The 21,503-nt window shown below is 35.2% G+C and overlaps 1 protein-coding gene across 16 annotated transcripts in view; it reads left to right on the top strand.

Annotated features, from left to right (window-relative positions):
* RFX3 (regulatory factor X3) overlaps window positions 1-21,503 on the top strand; it is a 263,930-nt gene that overhangs the window by 54,130 nt on the left and 188,297 nt on the right. For 4 of the 16 annotated variants that reach the window (XM_070590686.1, XM_070590685.1, XM_070590687.1 and 1 more), the window contains 2 exons: window positions 14,421-14,639; window positions 14,757-14,834. The exons of 8 other annotated variants lie outside the window; for them this stretch is intronic. Coding sequence is in view for 4 of the 8 variants with exons in the window: in XM_008543896.2 (XP_008542118.1) it covers window positions 14,561-14,639 (79 nt within the window). In the remaining 4 variants the exon portion in view is untranslated. The remainder of the gene's footprint in view (window positions 1-14,420; window positions 14,640-14,756; window positions 14,835-21,503) is intronic. 4 more of the 16 variants (XM_008543896.2, XM_008543874.2, XM_070590683.1 and 1 more) reach the window with 1 other exon arrangement.

The following is a 21,503-nucleotide window of genomic DNA, read 5'->3' as shown; positions in this document are numbered from 1 at the left end:
GACTATAAATTGACCTATTCTTGAGTGAAAATAGCCATTTTCATGCTTCTGTAAAACTTGAGGTATCATTTCTGGAAAGGTTATATATATATATATATAAGGCTTGGTGGCTTCTTTGGGTCAGAGAGTGGGTAAGTGTGATCATCTTTCCAAAGTGCTCAAAATATTCTGCAGTTCCTTCGTTCCTGCAACACATACCCAGAAGCTTTAGTTGCAAAGACATTTGCTGTTTGCTGTTGAAGAAGGGTCTGTGATGAGCCCAGAATGCTGGGCTTCATTCTATACCATGGAAATGCTTCTTGTTTTTGTGGCAACTCCTTGTGTGTCTGTGGGGTGGAGGGGGAGCCCTATGTGTCCTTGTACATTGGCAGCCTCTACTGGTCATTGCAAAGAGCAGCATTGACCTCTGTTCTTTCCACTCCAGGGAGCATGTGATTTTACTTGGACTTAACTCTCACTTCTTTAGTTTCACCCCTTTGGTTATTCCCTTTTAGAAACTAGTTTATCTGTTGGATCTCGAGTTATAGTTATTAAAGAGCTACAAGTCCATTGTTCTCATCAATAAACTAATGTCATACATGAATGGAATTCTTTAGAATCTTGGGAGAAATTATGGATGTAACTTTCCCCGAGAAATAATTTCCATTTAAGAGATAAGATAGATATCATCCTTTTGTAGATTTTAAAATACTGTCTCAGTTGCATGCCTTTGATTAGACATTTACTTGAGATTGGCCAATAACCCTGAGCCCCTGAAAGAAAGCCTTGACTCAATGATAGATTTAATTAAACAGATATTTATTAATTCTTTAGACTTAGGTGTACCAACTGTCTTAGAGGTTTCCAGAAAGTTGGCATAAACTCTTACTGGACTTGATGAATATGGATACCTCTGGGGGCTGGTGGAGAGTCTAGACTTCTGAGTGTAGACAAACAATTACAAATGTCTGTAAATAAAATAGCTAATGGCAGTAAACCCTGGGTTATTCTGGTTTTAGAGGTAGAGACTTGTATAATGTTTGAGCTAATATCTTTGTGTTTGGGGAATAATTTGACCACAGCTGATGATTTCCTCAATGAAATAGATCCATTTGTTGACATTTCAGTGTTTTTCAGTTTCATCAGTGGCTCTGTTGGTCTCCTAGTTATCTTTGAGTCTCTTGGCATTTTCAAATAAGACTCCTACTTGAATTTTTTTTACACTCTCATAGACAATGAGTTTCATTCCTATTGCTCCCACCTATTCCTGGATTATTATAGTAGAGTACAGTAGATCTCCTTGCTTCCATATTCTTTGCCTTCTAATTCAACCCATATATCATGGCCATATGTATTTGACTAAAACATTGCTTTTATCATATCACACTTTTTAAAAAATGATTTATTATTTTCTTGAGAAAAAGGAGCTGAATGGTATGGGGAATGGAGCAAGAAAAGAGCACTAGACTAAGGGTAGGAAGATCTGGCAGTTTTTTTGGTCTATCTCTGGCTGTATGACCTTAACCATAAAAATATACCTTCCTAAGCCTCAGTTTACCCCTATTCTATAAAATCATTTGTTGTGAAGATTGTTTGAGATAAGGTTTGTGAAATTGCTATGAACTCTGTAGAACTCTTTCTTTTACTGCTACTGAGTAAAAAGACCAAATTCCTAAGTCTGGAATTTCTTTCCAAACAGCTCCATTTCTATACTGTGCCGGACATATAATAGGCACTCAATAAATGTTTCTTAGATAAAAATGAATCCTGTCTTTCCAACCTTATCTTGTACTTTTCTATAATCTTCCAACTGAGGTAAGTAGTCTCTGCTTTCTCAACTGAAAATGTTGTTCACATAATCACACCTGTATCAGTGTTATGCTCATTCATCTTTTTCATTCCTGTTGCTCAGGAATAGTCAAGTCCCTCATATCTCATTTTAGTCCACTTTTGCTTTCTTTTCTGCCATAGCAATCTTACTGTCTTTACCACTCATTGCTCTTTTTTGACATATATAATATCTTAGATTATTAATAAAAGTGTCCTGTGTGTATGCCTTTTCTTCGCAGATGTACTATAAGCTTCTGGAATATAGGAATATAATAGCTTCTATTTTGTAGTTACTCTGTAAGGATGTGACTTATAATATATCCACATTGACATATTGTATTTGCTAGGAGGTAAAGTTTAGAACAAGGATTGACAGGTTATTGGAAGTAGACTACTAAGATGCTGACCACTGATACTCTGATTTACAGGGTAAAGGCTTCAGATTGTAGGAGCCTTGGGGAAGGTCCTTCTCTGGAAAAGAATGACCTACAAGTTATTATCAGTTAAAGAATCTTCTATTTTAATAAAGTATCCTTTAAAATATAGGTAATTTATAATCAGATCGTCATATACTAATATAGTTTCTTTGTGACTATAAATGAAATGATAAAGGCATAGAAATTATAGAGATGAGCAAGAGACTGACTTTTCCACTGACAGCCTTTTGGATTTTTTTTAGAATTTGTATAAATTCAAATAAACAAATTGCAGTCATTTCTTGGATAGGTAAGTTAATAGACGTTCCCACCAATATATGTCTTCAACATACATTTGATTGCTTTTATTTTTTTTAATTGGCTTTATTGATGTATAATTTACATACAATATACTTCATCAATTTAAGGTGTACTATTTGACGAGTTTTGACAAATGTATACAGTCATGTACCACAATCACATCAAGATATAGAACATTTCCATCATCCCAGAAAGTTTGTCCTTGCCCTTTTGTAGTCAGTCTTCTACCCCGTCCCCTGACCCCTGGCAATCAGAGCTCTGCTTTATATCTTTATTGTCCTGCCTTTCATAGAATTTCATGTAAATGGAATCATACATTATGTAGTTTTTGTACCTGGCTTCTTTTAGCTTGTACCTGTACATGTATCATACAGTTTGTTCCTTTTATTGCTGAGTAGTGGTTCGTTGTATGGCTGTACCACAATTTGTTTATTCTGTTTGCTACTTGGTTGGTTTTTGGGTTGTTTCCAGTTTTTTGGCTATTATGAATAAAGATGTTATGTATGTTTAGTACAAGTGTTTGTATAGGCATATATATCACTCAGGAAATAAGTAAGAGAGAAATTGCTAGTCATATGATAAAGGTATGTTTAACTTTACGAGTAACTGCGAAACTGTTTTCCAAAGTGGTGTACCATTTTGCACTGCCACTGGTAGTGTATAAAAGCAGGGTTGCTCTGTGTCCTTGCCAACATGTGGTATTGATAGTGCTTTTAATTTTAGCTATAGTTCCAGTGAATAAGTGATGGTAACTCATTGTAGTTTTAATTTGGATTTCCCTAACATGACTAATGATAAGTATCTTTTCATGTACTTTTTCCGTATCTTTTGCCATTTGCATATCTTTTGTAAAGTGTCCAAACCATTTACCAGTTTTTTAAAAATCATGTTTTTTGTCTCCTATTGAGTTCTTTTTAGATATTTACATATTCTGGATACAAATCCTGTGTCAGAAATATGTTTTGCAAACTCTATCCCCCATGTCTGTGGACTTGCACTTTCATGTTCTTAAGTGTGTCTTTTTAAACAACAAAAGTCTCATTTTGATGAAGTTAATTTACCTGTTTTTTTCTTTGGGCTTTTTATGGAGTGTTAAGAATTTTTGTCTAACCTGATGTCACTTAAATTGTCTTATGTTTTCTTCGAGGAGTTTATAATCTTATCTTTAGGTCTATGATACGTTTTGAGTTAATTTTACGTATGGTGTGAGGCAAGTTTCAGATCTTTCCATATGAGTATCTAATTTTTCTAGCACTGTTGAAAAGACTGTAATTTCTCCATTACCTTGGCATGTTTATTGAAAATTGATTGACCATATACGTACTGGTATATTTCTCTTCCAATTTTTTTATGACTATCTTTTGTTAATACCCTACTTTCTTGATTACTGTAGCTTTATATTCTTAAAATTATATGTGTTATGGTGATCTGTGATTAATGATCTTTGATGTTACTATTGTAATTGTTTGGGGGTGCCACAAACCACACCCATATAAGATGGTGAACTTAATAAATGATGTGTGTGTTCTGACTGCTCCACTGACTGGCCATTGCCCTATTTCTTTCCCTCTTCTCATGCCTCCCTACTCTCTGAGGCAATATTGAAATTAGGCCAGTTAATAACCCTACAATGGCCTCTAAGTGTTCAAGTGAGAGGAAGAGTCAGTCTCACAGCTCTCAGTTTTAATCAAAAGCTAGAAATGATTAAGCTTAGTGAGGAAGGCGTGTCTAAAGCTGAGTTAGGCTGAAAGCTAGGACTCTTGTGCCAAACAGTTAGCCAAGTTGTGAATGCAAAGTAAAAGTTCTTGAAGGAAATTAAAAGTGCTACTCCAGTGAAAGCTTGAATGATAAGGAAGTAGAACAGCCTTATTGCTGATATGAAGAAAGTTTTAGTGGTCTGGATAGAAGATCAGACCAGCCACAACCTTCTGTTAGGCCAAAGTCTAACCCAGAGCAAGACCCTAACTCTCTTCAAGTCTGTGAAGGCTGAGAGAGGTGAGGAAGTTTCAGAAGAAAAGTTTGGAGCTAGCAGAGGTTGGTTCATGAGGTTTAAGAAAGAATCCATCTCCGTAACATAAAAGTGCAAGGTGAAGGAGCAAGTGCTGATGTAGAAGCTGCTTCAAGTTATCCAGAAGATCCAGCTAAGACAATTAATAAACGTGGCTCCACTAAATAACAGCCTTGTACAGGAAGAAGACACTGTGTGGGACTTTCATAGCTAGAGAGGAGAAGTCAGTGCTAGGCTTCAAAGCTTCAAAGGACAAGCTGACTCTCTTGTTAGGGGCTAATACAGCTGGTAACTTTTAGGTTGAAGCCAATGCTCATTTACAATTTCAAAAATCCTAGGACCCTTAAGAATTACGCTAAATGTATTCTGCTTATGCTCTATAAATGGAACGAAAAAAAGATTCCTTTCAGCATATTACTACTCATTGACAATGCACCCAGTCACCCAAGAACTCTGATGGAGACGTGCAACAAAATTGATGTTTTCCTGCCTGCTAACACAGTATCCTGTCTGCAGCCCATGGATCCAGGAGTAATTTTGACTTTCAAATCTTATTATTTAAAAAATACATTTTGTAAGGCTATAGCTGCTGTAGATGGTGATTCCTCTGATGGACTTGGGCAAAGTCAATTGAAAACCTTTTAGTAAGTGCTCACCGTTCTAGATTCCATGAAGAACATTTGTGATTCACAGGAAGAGGTCAAAATATCAATGTTAACAGGAGTTTGGAAGAAGTTGATCCCAACCCTCATGGATGACTTTGAGGGGTTCAAGACTTCATTGTAGGAGGTAACTGCAGATGTGGTAGAAACAGCAAGAGAACTAAAATTAGAAGTGGAGCCTGAAGATGTGACTGAGTTGCTCCAGTCTCACGATAAAATTTTAACTGATGAGGAGTTACTTCTTATTAATGAACAAAGAAAGTGGTTTCTTGAGATGGAATCTACTCCTGGTGAAGATGCTGTGAAGATCCTGGTGAAGATTATGGAAATCACAACAAAGCATTCAGAATATTACATAACCTTAGTTGACAAAGCAGCGTCAGAGTTTGAGAGGATTGATTTCAATTTTCAAAGAAGTTCTACTGCGGATATCATGGCATCAAACAGCATCACATGCTGCAGAGAAATCGTGAAAGGAAGAGTCAATTGATGCAGCAAGCTTCATTGTTGTCTTATTTTAGGAAGTTATCACAGCTACCCCAACCTTCAGCAACCACTGCTCTGATCAGGCAGAGCCGCCAACATCAAGGCACGACCCTCCACCTGCAAAAAGGTTATGACTTACTGAGGGCTTGGATGATGGCTAGCATTTTTTAGCAGTAAAGTATTTTTTAACTAAAGTATTTACATTGGGTTTTCAGATATAATGCTGTTGCACACTTAATAGACTGTAGCTATATTGTAAACATAGCTTTTGTATGCACTGGGAAACCAAAAAATTCATGTGACTTGCTTTATTGCAATATTAGCTTATTGTGGTGGTCTGGAGCTGAACCCACAATATCATCGAGGTGTGACTGTAATTGTTATGTTACAGTGAATTTTTTTTTTAAAAAAACTTTGATCTAGCAGAATATTGTCCTAATTGTACTTCTTCCTAGCAAGAACCTGTTCCTTGAAAGTGCAATATTTCTTAAATTATATCTTTTCAGATGAGAAGACTGGTAAAGACTTCTTCCAAAGTGTGTTGTGAATTTGAGGATCAGGATGACAAATGCTATTTAATGATTGATACAGTATCTGTTAAAATTGTTTTGGAGGATTAGGAAATTGGATTAAATGAGTAAAAATGATAAACTATATTATTTAATAAAGAGACACAAAACTCAATTTAAGTTTTCATTTGATGGAAATAGTTTGTTGTTCTCCTATATAGTTTAATTTTAACTTTACTATGAGGTTTAAAAACATTTGCTACATATGTTTTGCTATCTAGCTTAGATTGTAAACCCTCTGAGGAGAAACTCTATTCCCTGTAAATCATCTAGCTTATTCTTGCTTTGATAAATATTATATAACGTTTATTAGAATAATGAGATTTCAAAACTACCTGAAAAGTTTAAATTATATGGAATAGAATTTTATAAGATGCTTAAATAGATCCTTTTTTATTTGTCCTCTTATAACAATCACAAACTTGAAATTTCTCTCCTGTGTAAATTTGCTAAATGCTTACTTTGCAGTAAATACCACCTACATAATGACATAAGATATAAGAATCAATAGCTGTAACTAAATCATTAAGCAGATTGTTGATACTTTGCATGATTATATTTTATGAAGTACCTCACCCCATGAGTTGTATTTATATTTATTTACTGTATGGAATGACATAAAAGCCAAGTTACAAATTACTCTGTTAAAGGCAGCAGGGGGACTGCTACTATAATGTATATTTTAAATGAATATTAGTAAAGAAAGAAACTAAGAAAGAAATAGTAAATTTCAGGGATGAATGTTATAAGTCATTGGGAAATGTCAGATTTTTTTAGATTATGATAACTGTAATTTTACCCGAAAAATCATTCTGTGGGAACATTAAATCAAAGTGAAATACAATAGAAGCATTGGAAGGCATTTACAGTTCTCTTTTGCATATATAGTAAAAATATGTTGCTTGTTAGGAAATTGGTTAAGTGATCATCTCTGTATCATCCTTTCTCACTGTAGAAATAGAGGTATGTCTATTTGGAAATGGCAAGAAAATAGCAATGTTTTGGAGCTTTTTTTTTTGGTAGTGGATATGCATAATGTATTGCTATCATGGCTTAATGTAATTAGTTATATAACATATTTTTCGAAGACTCTTTTAGACCCTAATATTTCTCCTAAGCCTGGGAAGATGAGAGGTAGGATACTAGCTTTGAGATGCTTTGAAATCCTGCCTCAGTTAAGGCATACAAAGAATGAGGTGAATAAGTGACATTGAATAAGGTTTTACAACAACTTCAGTTTATTAGTTTCAGGTTTAATGCTAAGAAAAGTAAAATTGAACGTTAAAATTTATATTATTACTTTTTTAAATGCTGTTTTATCTTATTTGATGAGTGCATAAGGTAGAGGAAAACTGGGCAAATATCAGGGTGATAATTGTATAGTGTACAAGGACTTTTTTCTAACAATGTTAAATCTGTTGTCTGACACTGTTAATGCTAGATTATTTCATTGCATGCACATTGAGGTACAGGAGTATTTGTGTTATTTTAAACCATTTAGTCTTTAGCAGAAATTGCTGAGGTGCTGATTTAACGTGTTTCGTTATAAGAAAATTTGACATTTTAGTATAATATGGTGTAATTTTTAGAGTTCAGAATAGATTTGGTGTCTTTGCTAAGTACCTGATGTGTAACTTTTAGATTTTCCCCGTCCCTGCCGTCCATTGTCCAATTTTTCACAGACTTTATGACAAAGCTATTGAGTTTGTGCATTCATATCTAAGTTGGATTGCAAGCCACGATAGTGATAGAGGGTAAGAGGAAGATCCCAAACCAAGGTCCTTTGAAATTTACAACTTTTTGTAGTAAAATTTCCCCCCCATCATGTCACTACATAGTTATTTAAAATCTTTTTTCTTGATTATAAAAGCAATGAATATTTTATAAAGAGGAAAGGAACTGGTACCCATATCTCACCACCCATACATAATATGTTACTGTCTTTAGGTAATAATTACAAAATAAAATTGTATTAGAATCATTATTGGAAGAGGCCCTCTTTTAAATTCCACGTTCTATCAAAATATATCTTATTCTGAGTAGAATGGATAAGAAGATACTATGATGAGATGATGGATAACTAAATAGGGACTGAAATGATACTTTATGAGAAGACTCAGAGGGAAAAGAGTCCCTATCAAATTACTGAAATGTGGACCAAAAAGGAGAAAACAAACATCTGACTCCCATGAGCATATCTATGGAAATGTAAGGTTATGTAAATATAGAGTGTTGTTAACTGTGTTACATATTATTTACACATATCACTTGAGATTTTGAGGTTATATTTTGATTCTGGTTGCTTTTTAGTTAGCTTTCTGCATCCAAATTAAAAACAATGTCTTCACAATGGAGAAATACCAATAAAGATGCCAATTTTACATTTTTAAGTTCTTTATTTTCAAAATTTAATCAGTAGGTTATTCTTAAAATTTAATCAATAGGATCTTGTCCTGAAACTTCCCAGGTGTATTTTCTGCTTTTCACTGATGGGATTGGGGTAGAAATCATTCCTATTTATCTGAATGAGAACCCTTTGGTGAAATTCTTTTGATTCTAAGATAACTAGATGAAATGTAATGCATAAATCATGTCACAGCAAACAGTTGTCACCTGGCACTAAGCTTGATGAAATTTAAAAATGTTGGCTCATTGCCTATGGTGTTCAGTTAGCGTCCTATAGAAAGTCTGTTTGTGCAGATAAAGCCGTTCTTGGTAAGGGGAGATTCGTCTTTCAAGTGATAGGGTTTGTATGAGTTTATTACAGAGTCCCAACTCTGAGCTCCCAAGACATACTCAGCAAGGCTTTGTTTTAATTTCTCATTGCTCTTCCTTTGGCATACTTATAAGACCCTCAGCTTGGTGAAACTCTTAGTGTTGATTTAGTCCGGCATCACCCACAGTGCAGGAATGTTTTCAATAATATTCCCAGAAGACAGTCAAATTTGGGCTCTAAGATACTGCTTTTATTTGCAGCTCTTGGCTCCCTGTCAAACCTAGTCTTCACTTTCTTCTCTTACCAAAAGTTCTACATCCATCTTTACTTATTGGTAGCTTAGTCTGATACCTAGCCTTTTCTTGGAGAATGATAAAGATCTACTCAGCCTGTGCAGAAGAAGAGGAGTGAACACACGCTCTTCAACTCCAGAAGAAACAATAGCTACAGGGCTGTTTATTTCACACAGGGCCCAACTTTCTTCCTAACTGCTGGATTAGATTTTGCCATTCCCAGACCTTAAGACTTCTTCTGTCACTAATAGGAAAACTAAGTTTTTTAATATCTTTGGATGTCACACAAATGTGTACCCACCGAAAAAAAACCTTTTTGTTCCCATTTCCTACCCCCTATTACATTCTCTTTCCATAGGTAATTATTCTCATATTTTTTATCTGAATCCTTTTATTTGTACATGTTCCTGTAAAACATGTAGATTCACTTTGTGTGCAGACAAATGCTTGATGTGCATGTATTTTAATTTTACATTGCTGGTATTATACTCTAGGTGTTATTTAGTTTGCCCTCAGCGCTGTTTTAAAGATCTCCCGATGATATTGGGTGTACAGCTTGATTTCTTCTAACTGCTGCATAGCATTCGTAGTGAGCATTTGCTTCATTTTATTTGCCCTATGTGTTAGACACCTAGATTACAGGACCTTTTTATAACCGACTCCATGACACTTAAATCCCAGCTGCATGAAGTTAATCTCTCTTGTGTGAAAACAATCTACTCTTTATATTGCTATTCTTTTGCACATCCTTCCAGTCTTTAAATGACTACCTCCTCACTTCTCAAGACTCGACTCAGATATTATATTTCCTTGATGAAGACTCCAGCAGCTATTTCATACTCCAGCTAGTTGCTCTGTACTCTGCTCACACAGCACTTACTTTTATCTTGGTAATATAAAAGCCCCTATTTCTGCCTAAAAGTCTAGTTTTCCCTCTGGATTCCTTGAAGTCAGGGACAAGATCTTAGGCATCTTTATGTTTTTTGCTTTAGTTTGGTTGAATTGCATACATTTGGCAAGCAGTAAAACATTAATTGAATGAATAAAATGTGTGTAGGTTCTTTAAAATGAAATACTATATAAGCACAATTGATTCTCGTATGTAAGAAAAGGTTAGAACACAAATGCAGAAATAGGATACAGGAGGCTGAAAAAACTGAGGTTTGTAAAGATCTTAAGAACCACAACATGTTACGTTCAGATCATGAAGAAAAACAAGCAAAAGGATCAACTATTGCTTGGGGACAGATGGTGTAATACTAGATGTTGGAGTGAAGGTGGAGCTATGGAACTCCTGAGTTGGTTTCAACTTCTCTATCAAAAGAAAATGATCTTCAAATTCAGTAAAAGAGACTAATGGTTGTAACAAGGAAATTAAAGTCCTAAGAAAGGGAAGCAGTAATGAGAAAGCACTTTGATGCTCTCAACTATTTAATGCTCTAGGATTGAATGACTTGCAGAAATGAATGGTTTGGTGATCTTTGAGCAATTGTGGTCAATACCAGATGTGCCAAAAGACTAAAGATTGTACAGATTCTTTTTGTATTTTCAAAAAAGAGGGGTAAAAGTAAAATTATAAATTAGTGGGTTTCAAGTCTATCTTTGGGACAATTCTTTAGTTCATCATTAGACAAATGGTTTGTGAAGACTTACCTAGAAAAGAAGCTTTTCTTTCGGAGACCCCATGGGTTCACTAGGAATGTGTCATGTTAAACCTATGTAATTTTTTTTTACCATGTAAGTGGAGTGAGTTGCTTTTGGCAAGACTTTGGACAAGTGTCTCATGATATGTTTATGAAATAGATGGTCAAATTAGGAGCTGTTTTATAAGAACAGGTAGGTTCATTGAGGGTTGAAAAAATCTGATGAATGAATTGGTGTCAGCTTGGAGAGAGGTATTTCTAGTGACGTGGCATGTCTCTTTCTTTCACTCTGTTCGATTAATCATTTTTATCACTGACTTGGATGAAACAGGCCCATCCCATTTGCATATCACATAAGGCTGGAAGTGAAAGCTAATAGTTTAGGTGAGGGAATCAGGATTGAAAAAAAGCTTAGCTATCTGAAATGATTGGTTGAAACTGAAATGGTCTATAATAGTGATTAATGTAAAATTCTGCATATAGGTTTGTCAAGTTATCACACTAGTCCAGAATTGAGTAGACATGTTTTAAGAGCAATTCATATGAAGAAGACCTGGGAATTTGTGATATAACTGTCACTGCTATGTGCCCGGTGTACACTGTTTTAATAGAAGTGCAGTGTTTGGAACAGGGAAGCTACAGTCTCTCTTTACTGGTGAGCAAATACCATTGTGTTAATTTATAGCTTCCAGGTTTTAAGAAGTGTCTGGGGACTTTGTCATGAAAGGATTATTTCAAGGAATCAGGGTGGTTTGCTTATTAAAATTTAACTTTTGTATATATACGTATAGAGTGAGGAATCATCAGAATAATAGCTGTTTTCAAATATTTAAAGACCGAAAGAGAAATTAGCCTAATTCTATATTCGTTCAGCTTTAAAAAAAAAGTATTGAGTACCTACTTGCAGGGCTGGAAATTGTGCCAGACTTTGGGGATATAATAGTGACTAAAAACAAAAAAAAAATGACCTCATCTTTATCCTTTGTGGCACTTGACAGTCCGATAGAAAAGTCAGACATTAACCAAATAATTATATGAGTCAATGTATTTGCAGCTATAATAACTTCAATAAAGTAGAGGTACATGGCACCCTGAGAGTATAGAGTAGGGACATTTGATTTGGTTAGTAAGGGAAAGTTTGCCTGAGGAAGTGATGCTTGAGGTAAGAGAGAGAGTGTATTAACTAGGTGAAAAGGGGAGGGGAGGGAGATCCAGGATGAGTGAGAGTGGTGGTTATAAAGGACAGAAAGTCTGTCTGATGCACAGAGAATACTCCGAAGCTCAAAAGATAGGAAGAGTTCAGGCCACTCAGACTTTGAAGACCTTGGTGAAACATTTATTCTGTATCTAGAAACAATGAAAAGCATTTGCTGGTCTTACCTCAAAGACTATCTGATTTAAAATGGGAAGATGTCTCTGGCTACAGTGTGGGGAGTTGATTGGCTTGAGGCCAGAGAGGATGTGGTAAATGACCTGAGGAAGGATTGTAGTTGGGTGGACAGAGGGCATTGCGCTACAAGAAATGAGACCTGTCATTGAAAGCGGAATTCAGCTGTGGAGATCAATGGGAGAGTGTGGAAAGAGTTCTATTTGGAGGCAGAACACTTGGGTATGAATCGCAGTTTGCCGCTTAACTAGCTTGGTGGCCTTGTGCAGATCATTGTATTTTTCTGTTCCTGATTTAACAGCATAACATTTTTGCTGGCAGGTTTTATCAGGATTAAGTGATTTGATGTACATGTGAATGACTTACAGACTGTGAAGTATTACATAAAATGGAGGATTTGAGAAAAAAAGCATTAGTCAACAATGGCCATTATTGGACTTGGTGGTCTAGTAATGGAATGGCATACTTAAGTGGTTCCTCCTCTAACTATTTGGAATAGATGGTTTTATTTAAGATTTTTATCATTGTAGCTTCAGGTTTCCATTCCTCTTCCCACTTGTTTCGGAGCATTCACTAACAGGCACAATCTAAAATTTACAGTGACTCCATGCTTTTCTACTTTCTAGGAGCAGTCACGTTGCTAGATGTGATTTTAAATTAGATATGCATGAGGTGTTTTTCTTATGTGTGATCTCAAAAGCAAGAAGCAGTTTTAAAATGAGAAAGTATAAAATATTCTGAAATATATCTTTTGGTAAGGTAGTAATTTCATATCTTAAGGTACATTCAAGTACACAGAGATTCACATATATTTCTACTCTAGAGTGTTGCTTGTGTATATATATGTATGTGTGTGAATCCGTGCATTTATACATAATATCCTGTAAGTGCAAATATACTTTAGTTTTTGAAATGCTTTAATTTAAAACCACGATAAAATAGAAATAAGGGTAAAAACATGTTGAGCTACTTTTTTGAGACAGATAGGAAAGGAATAATATTTCTAATAACTCATAGGAAGGACTATGAATTGGTAACATATTATTTATTCACATATATATGTACACAAAAGCACTCAACAAATATTCATTGAGTACATAAAATGTTTACATGCATTGTTGTAACCTGTACTTTTATTAAAGTTATTTATATGTGTTACCAGTAGTCTCAAGAATCTGTCTAGGTAAAATGTGACATGCCCTTATGCAATCTTCTGGCAGAATCCCAAAGACAACTTCAACTGTAGCATTCTGCATATTTAATCAAGTTTTATGTTGTTCTTGAATATTTTGTTGCTTTTATGTCCATAAGAATTATTCAGTTCTAAATAGTGTGTGACTCCTGAATGTTTCTTATGATTTGAGAATTTCTCTGCAAAGAGGGAAATGCTGTTTATTCTCATTATTTAATGCTTTTTCTTTAGGGAAGTAGGAATAATAATTGCTGAAAGCCAGTTGCATTTTAGGAGTGTTAAAATTTGGAAGGTGCTTCTGGATTCATAGCTCAATAGAAGACACATTTGAGTGAGAAATCAGTTCTTCCCACAGACTTCCATTTGTACTGGTAATGACAGTAATAGGTGGACCAGGCACTATGCTAAGGATTTTACTTGTATTTTTATTTAATCTTTCCAATAACCTTGTGGAGTGTGAGTGTTATTATTCCAGCTTTACAGATGAGGAAGCTGGGGTTTAGTGAGGTTAAATAACTGGTGAATAGACAGGCCTAGGTTCCATCCCAAGTCACTTTTGATTCCACGACTCCTATGCTATTTTGAAACAACTGATTTGGTACATAAGAAGTTGATTGAAATCATTTTAGACTAATCTCCTGGAGCCATGATTTTTGCCGTGGTACTATATTAAAAGGAGATAACACACAGATAGCTCATACAAAGGTAAAAAAAGAAACCTATTTTCATCTCTGGGTAATAATGGATTTCTTGTTGTGGCTTTTGTAATAAGTTTTTAAATAGTTAATGCAAACAGTAGTAAAAAACAATTCTCATAGTCCAAGAGTATACACAATGCAAATCATGTCTTCCTCCCACTCTAGCCTCCTGTTCTCCCAGATAGAGGCAACCATCTAATTTCTGATTATTCTTCCACAGGTAGAGTTAACAGTGAATTGAGTTTTTGAAAAAATGACATTTGAGCATGAAGTCTAAAGAAACAAACTGAAAACAGCCAGATCTGGCACCAGGTTGACATCCAAGTGGGTCAAGCCAGAGAAGGGTGGAACAGGATTCAGATGACATGCTCAGGGATGAGAATGCAGACAGACCATCACACTAGCCTCCTTCCCATAGGGATATCCGAAAGCCCTCCAGGTAGGCTTGCCCCGTTTTATCAATGAGGAAATTGGTTACTTTGGTCGTAAGGATAGCTGCATGTAGAGCAGAACCCAAATGCAGGACTGTGCCTCACATCTTTCCATTCTACTGCAGTGCAAGTAAACTGTGGATCCGAGAGTGTCGTGAAGAATTGTACAATTGAAGTCTAAACTTGACTAGAGTTTTCTACAGGTAAGCTAGATAGTAAACTTCAGAAAGCCAAAGGCAGTAAGCAGACTTTTTTAAAAACTTTTAGAATACATTTTTTATTTTAGAATAGATTCAGATTTACAGAAAGCTTGTGAGGATAGTACAGAGTTCCCATATATCTTGCAGCTTGATTCCCCTATTATTAACAGATTTCACTGCTATAAAGTTTCTCTTTATTTCCCCCTTTCCATATTGTACTCTTTGGAAGGAAGTCACAAGGCACAGCCCGCACCTAAGGAGTGGGGAGTGATGTTCCACCCCTTTGAGAGTGGAATATTTTCAAAAGTTATTTAGACTACTTCTGTACAAGAGTTTTGTTTCTCCTCCCCATCTATTTATTTAGTCAATCATTTATTTATATAAGTATGGATTCATGGATATTTATTTTGTACTTTGAGTTATAATCCAATGCTATTTTATTTTATTGCTCAAATTGTTCCAGTTTTGGCCATTGGGAGATTTTTAATTGGCTCTTGTGTCTGTTTGACATACCTTCGTTGATGTTTTTTTTTTTCTTTTTTGAGCACTTCCTAACTTTCTGGCATTATAGGATACATCAGACTTGCCTTTATATTTCCTGCTTCACTCCTCGAGAGAGTCACTTCTCCAAGGAGCCCTGGTTTTTTTAACTGGAAAATGGTATTAGAAAACAAGATCTGGGGGCCAGATGTAATAGCAGCTCTTTTAAAACCAAATATTGAGTAGAAAAGAAAGTTTCAGCTCTTGTTTCAGATAGTACTGAATTAGGTCATTGTAATAATTTATTTGTTAATATTGCTAGAGTATAACATTTACCTGAGTGAATTGAATAGAATGATCCTAAAGGTAAAATTCTAGGAAATATTATTTTATTACTCTTTTCTGTTACTTAAAATAAAACAAACCACCTGTCCTTGATGGTACTTTATTTGATATATTGTTTTCATGTCCTTGACCAGAACCTGAGGCAAAACTCCAAAACATGGTAATTTGAAACAAGTCAGGATTAACCGTGGGATATTGCAAAGACTTTATACTCCATTAGGAAAATTAACAATCATGGAGTCTATGAAAGACAGATAATTCATATTTATGTAAAGAATAATGCATCACTAAGTATTTTAAATTTGTGTATCCATATCCAGCAGAGGATTGGGAGAGAACATTAAGGGAAAGCAAAAAAAAAAAAGTAAAAAAGAAAAAAAAAGATCATTGAACATAGTTATAATATCTGGACAGTAGTCCTAGCTGATTTTTTTTTATTCCAGAGGAATATTCCCTATTGGAGACCTGGGTTTTCTAACTCTATAACTGAGATTTTCTTACTCTGGGATATTTGCAGATAGATCAGACAATTCTTTTGCCGGAGACATTAAAAGGATTTGTGAGTGTATTTGTAATCTTAGTAGTACTGATGAACATTTCTTGAAATCTTATTTCTTAATTTTGCTTTTTGCCCTACCTTGCTAGGCAAGTAATCCCTTTTACTCTTTAGCCTCTACCATTTCAATAAGCAAGTTGAATTTTTACAGCTCATCAAGCAACAAGGTCAGAAGAATCACAGGATCTGATAGGTGAATGCATAAATGTATGTTGATTGTAAAAAAACAAAATCATTTTCTAAGATTTAATCAAATGTTTTTTTCCTAGGCTATAGTCATCACTATTTGTCCTAATCTATTGTATTTTAATTTTCTGTCTCTTAGTTTAACTGTAAAGAATAGTCTTTTAAATCAGTGTAAATACAAAAGCTTCAAATTAAACTGATAGTGTGCAGTTGCAATTAGTAAGAGGCACAGCAGTAATGAGGAAGAGAACCAGGCAGGTAAACACTGAAGCAAAGGTAAATGAAGCGGTCTATAATGGATAAGTAAACGTGACTCAGTGCACAGAAAAACTGAGTGAGTCAGAGATGCCCAAGGAGCCCTAGAATGACAATAGCTTGAAAGCCTTAAGTGGGGGCAGGGGGAGCTGAGTGTAGAGATGGAGAAATAATGAAAGCAAGGTTCTAGGTAGGGGTTGCTGGTGAGTCCTGAGGCTGGCAAAGATTGACAGGGAGAATGCGAGAAGCTAAGTATCTTCTTGGGAGTTCAATGGAAGTGATAAGCCTATGCTTGAAGAGCCTGGAAGCACAGATCTGGGACATGGTGGAGGGAACTTAAATGTATTAAATGTCCACAGTGTTCTAGGTGTATTATGTCATTTAATTCTTACAATGCTTTTGTGTATTATGTCATTTGATTCTTACATCAACTCTTTGAGGGAGGGAATTATTAGTTACAGTATTACAGATGGAGGAAATGAGGCACAGAGAGGATTGAGAGTATGCTGCAGTCCACCCAGCAGCTAAGTGTAGGTAAACTCAGACAAGGGGTTAAAATTTGAATTTTAAATTTCAAAGCAGTTTGGGGGATCAAGGTAGATAGACAAAACCAATTATGTGTAGCATGGTTCCAAGCTCTTAGGGCCGGGGGCAGCCATCAAGACTCTTTTGGAGTTTCTGGGTAGAATTGGTTAAGAGAAAGGAGCTTAAAATGGTGGCTATTAGGTTTAAATAGTTTAGAGCTGTTGGAAAATGAAGGTTATTGTAGGCTGCTGTATTGAGGGGGCCTCCAAATGGACTGAGGACTCATGGAGATAGCTGACTAAAAAGTGGGCGTGAGGATTGACTGAAAGGTGGACTGGCGATATTTGGTCCTTTTAATTATCATTTCATACTCAGTTTGAACTTTTCAGGATTTCCATAGACTAAAGAGGGTGATTTTTGACTCTCCTTTTTTGGGAGGATAAATTTTAGGGGTTATTCTTAGATTCTGGCACACTGGTTGTTAGTATGTTAGTCCCTTTGTGAGTGAGAAAGCAGGTTAATGAAAACCGCTGTGAATTGTAAAGATGTAGTATTTTTTTAAATGGTGTGTTTATGTTTACAGAGTAAATCTCAAGAGCAAATTAATTACATGTCTGTAGTTCTTAAAGTTAAGTAGGCTAAGTGGGGAAAAAGCATGATTTAATCTTGCTTTATTGCTGGCCAAATCTCTAGGCTGACCATTTTTTCCTTTTAATAAAAATGCTTTTGGTTCCTTGTCTTCCCATTAGCTCATAGTTGAGAGCTCTGTTAAGTTGTCTGTGAGACGGAGTGTATTAGGCTTGCCTGATTAAAATTGTTCATGAGAGATCAAGCAGACAAGGGACTTTTAGCATAATTAAAAAAGCACTTCTAGCCTTTAAAGACAAGATTTCAGAGATTTTGGAATTTATATCAACCTGTAGGGAACTGTGTTTATATAATTAGATTCTCGTTCTCTCATGAACCCTTCTTACTTAATTCACACATGATGTCCTTTCCTTTTATGGAATATCATCTTCTCATGAAGGAGACAAGAAATGGTGAGAAGAACCAGAACTTGAATAAAATGAAATGTTTCCCTTGAAAGATCACAATATGATAAGTTAAACAATCAGTTACCTCCTTTTGTTAACCTGTTTATTTATAAAAGAAAATGCAGGAGCAAAGTTCAAGATAGTAAAGGGAAAAATCAAAACAAATTGCATATCCTGTGTTCTCAGGCTGATCTGAGAAAAATTACACCAGCTATTGGAAAATAGTCTCCTTTCATTTAATGGATATCTTAGGCCAAATTTTTTTTTTTTGTCTTTTCATTTTGCAGTCCCAAACTTTCCATTGCTGGGCTCTGAAATCATTTAGTTATTATGCTCATTTTACTATCATGCTTCAGAAAAAGAAAAAAAAAAGATGATTACACTAAATGTGATTTAAAATGACTTTTTCTTTTGTCCTTTTAAAGCAAAGTCCACTGCTATAGACTGTTTGAGTACTTTATAGAGCGCTTCAGTTTTTTTCCTATGTGTTTGAAAAAACACATTTTAGTGCTTCTTCGGAAAGGAACCCTTTCTAGAATAAATCAAAATGCTATTGCTGTAATGAGGCAGCATTTTAGAAGAACACTACCAAGGTGTGAACTTTTTTTTTTAACCTACATGTATAAGGCATTTATTTCATAGACTAAGGGCTTCTGAACATGTGAACGTTTCTTTAGAGGCATTTCCGTCAACCAGTAAGTAATGCTTTGTTTTCACCCAGAAGATTGCTTCAGAATATTTCTCATGTAATTAAAATAATTTTTCCATTAGCTGAGAGTGGTTCTCAAAGCTTCTTGACTTTTTTTTAAATTCTGTTTTATTTTGCATTTTTAAAAAGAATTAGTTCTAGTCTGATTTTAACATAAAACAGCAGTGTCCAACAGAAACCCAGGTTATTTCCATATCGGCTCTGGGTAAGAGAATAAGACAATGGAAGAAAGCCCCCCAAACCAAAATGTACCATAAATTATTCCAGTTATATATTAAGACTAATTTTAGGAACCTAATCAAACATGCATTGGCCAGAAATAAAAATATTTTAATTTAAAATCATAAAGATTGAGGAAGAAAGGAGCTTGAAATTTTAAATGGTGGAAGTTTTTTCGATGTCTCACATTATCCACAGGAGGAAAGCACTAAACAAGGTTACGTCTTGAAGCAGTAAAATCTGTGAATAGTTTTGTTTGTGGGAGGAGGTCACAAAAAGGTTATTCCTCTGGCTTTCTTCTTCTTGACAAGTAATCAGAGTGGTTCACAGATCTCCTGGTTTCCAACCATTTTATAGTCTTGAGAATTAATTTTTGCATCAAATTATATATTACCCTTACTTTTGATTAAATGAACTGTTTTAACAGACCGCACAATCAAATAGGCTAGATAATAATAGTTGCTTCAATTAAGACGTAATTTAGGATGAAATCATATAGAATTAACAAGGTGTATTATATATATTATAATTGTGGCAGCTAGTATATCTCTGGCATAGGCAGTATGATTTCTTTTATATACAAAAAAAAAGGAAAACCCTTAAGTTTTCCTTATTATTGCTTAATTTCAGATACTGGTTAGTGTATCCATTTAATTGCTTCTTTATCCACCTGTCCATCATCCATCCATTCAGTCAATAAACATTTACTGAACCTTTGCTATGTATCAGATTTGAGTACGGGTAATACAGAGATGAATAACTTTCTGAGGAGATATTTTTTGCAGGAAACATTCACAAATAATTGTCAGTATGAATAGAGGGATGTACATGTAAAAGGAGGTACATCTAATTGTTGCTGGAATGTCAGAGAAAACTTTAACAGAGGAGACAATATTTAAACTTAATCTGGAAGGATAAAAGTTCCTTCACCAAGTGGAAAGTGAAACAAAGGGCATGCAGAAAAGTGAGAACGGCAAGTACAAATGTATTGCATTTTAAAAAGACTTGTCAATATTTTAGTATATCTGGAATATACAGGAGAAATAATTTGAAATCATGCTAGAAAAGTAGGCAGAAGGGTCTCCCATTGGCCATGCTGATGCATTTAGACTTTACTTAGGAGTTATAAGACACTGAAGGAAATGAAGCTGGATGAATAACATGAGAAAATTTGTATTTTTGCAAAATGCATTGGGCAGGATTATAGGAGATATTTGGAGAGGGAAGAAAGTGACTGCGTGGAGTGATCATCAGATGGCTCCTATTTCTTTGGTGAACTGGTAGGCAATCTTATATCATTGGGTTTTGGAGCCAGACAGACAACTTCAGATCCTTAGTCTGGAGATCCCCTTAACTTCCCGCAGCCTAAGATTTTTCAATCTGTATAATGGGAGTAATAGCTATCTTTCAGTATTGTAAAGTTCCTGTGTTCAAAATGCTTTGCTTGAATTTCTAGGCCTATAATAGATATTCAATAAATAGTAGCCATTATTATTAGCTATTGACCTCTTAAGAGCTTAAAATTACATAGTAAACATTGTAAGTACTCCTTTCCCTGAAGAAATTTGTGATAATTTACTACATGCAAAAACAAACAAGACAAATACACATTTTGCAAACTATGTTTATCTTTGAAGACTTCTTTATTGCTTTTCCTATGTGAAAGATAACCCGGTTGCAGATTGACAAGTATGCTCATTAACCTTGTTCATAGGCTCCTAAATACTTTAACCAATCAAAATGTTTGGCGTTGATGGCTCTTGGGCCTGATGAATGCGATTGCTTAGATTTCTCCCCAAGTGTAAACTATGTGTTCTGTTTTTCTAAGCAGTGCATTTAAGATCAGGAAACACTTTCCTTTCTCAAGTGTGCATTTCTCCTAATACCTCAGTTAACAGGTGATCAGTTGAGTTTCTACTTAACTCTTTATGTGACCGTGAGAGAGCTTTACCTTACAAAGCAGTCCGTTCCATGTTTGCACAGCTCCAGTTGTTAGAGTATTCTTTTGTGTAGCTGAGGCAGCTGCCTTTTAATTTCTGCTCCGTGGGTGCTTGTTCTCTCCTGAAGCCACATAGGCCAAATCTAATCACTTTCATTTTTCTCTGCTGTCAGCTGTTTGCCAAAAGCCATCATTCCTTTTTTCATGCTTCTCATTTGCAGACTTAGTATATTCTCAGATTTTCCAGGTTTTGTGGTTGTTGATTTTTTAAAAGACAAAGTTTTGTGGAGGTATATTTGACATACAATAAACTGCACATTTTTAAAGTGTGTGATTTTGATATATGTATATATCTGTGAAACCATCACTGCGATCAAAATAATGAATATACTATCACTCCAGTAGTTTCCTTGTGTCTCTTTAT

The sequence above is a fragment of the Equus przewalskii genome, chromosome 22, assembly GCF_037783145.1.
Source record: "Equus przewalskii isolate Varuska chromosome 22, EquPr2, whole genome shotgun sequence".
Lineage (NCBI taxonomy): Eukaryota > Metazoa > Chordata > Mammalia > Perissodactyla > Equidae > Equus > Equus przewalskii.
Note: the sequence above shows the minus strand (reverse complement) of the source record. Positions and strands in the feature narration are given on the sequence as shown.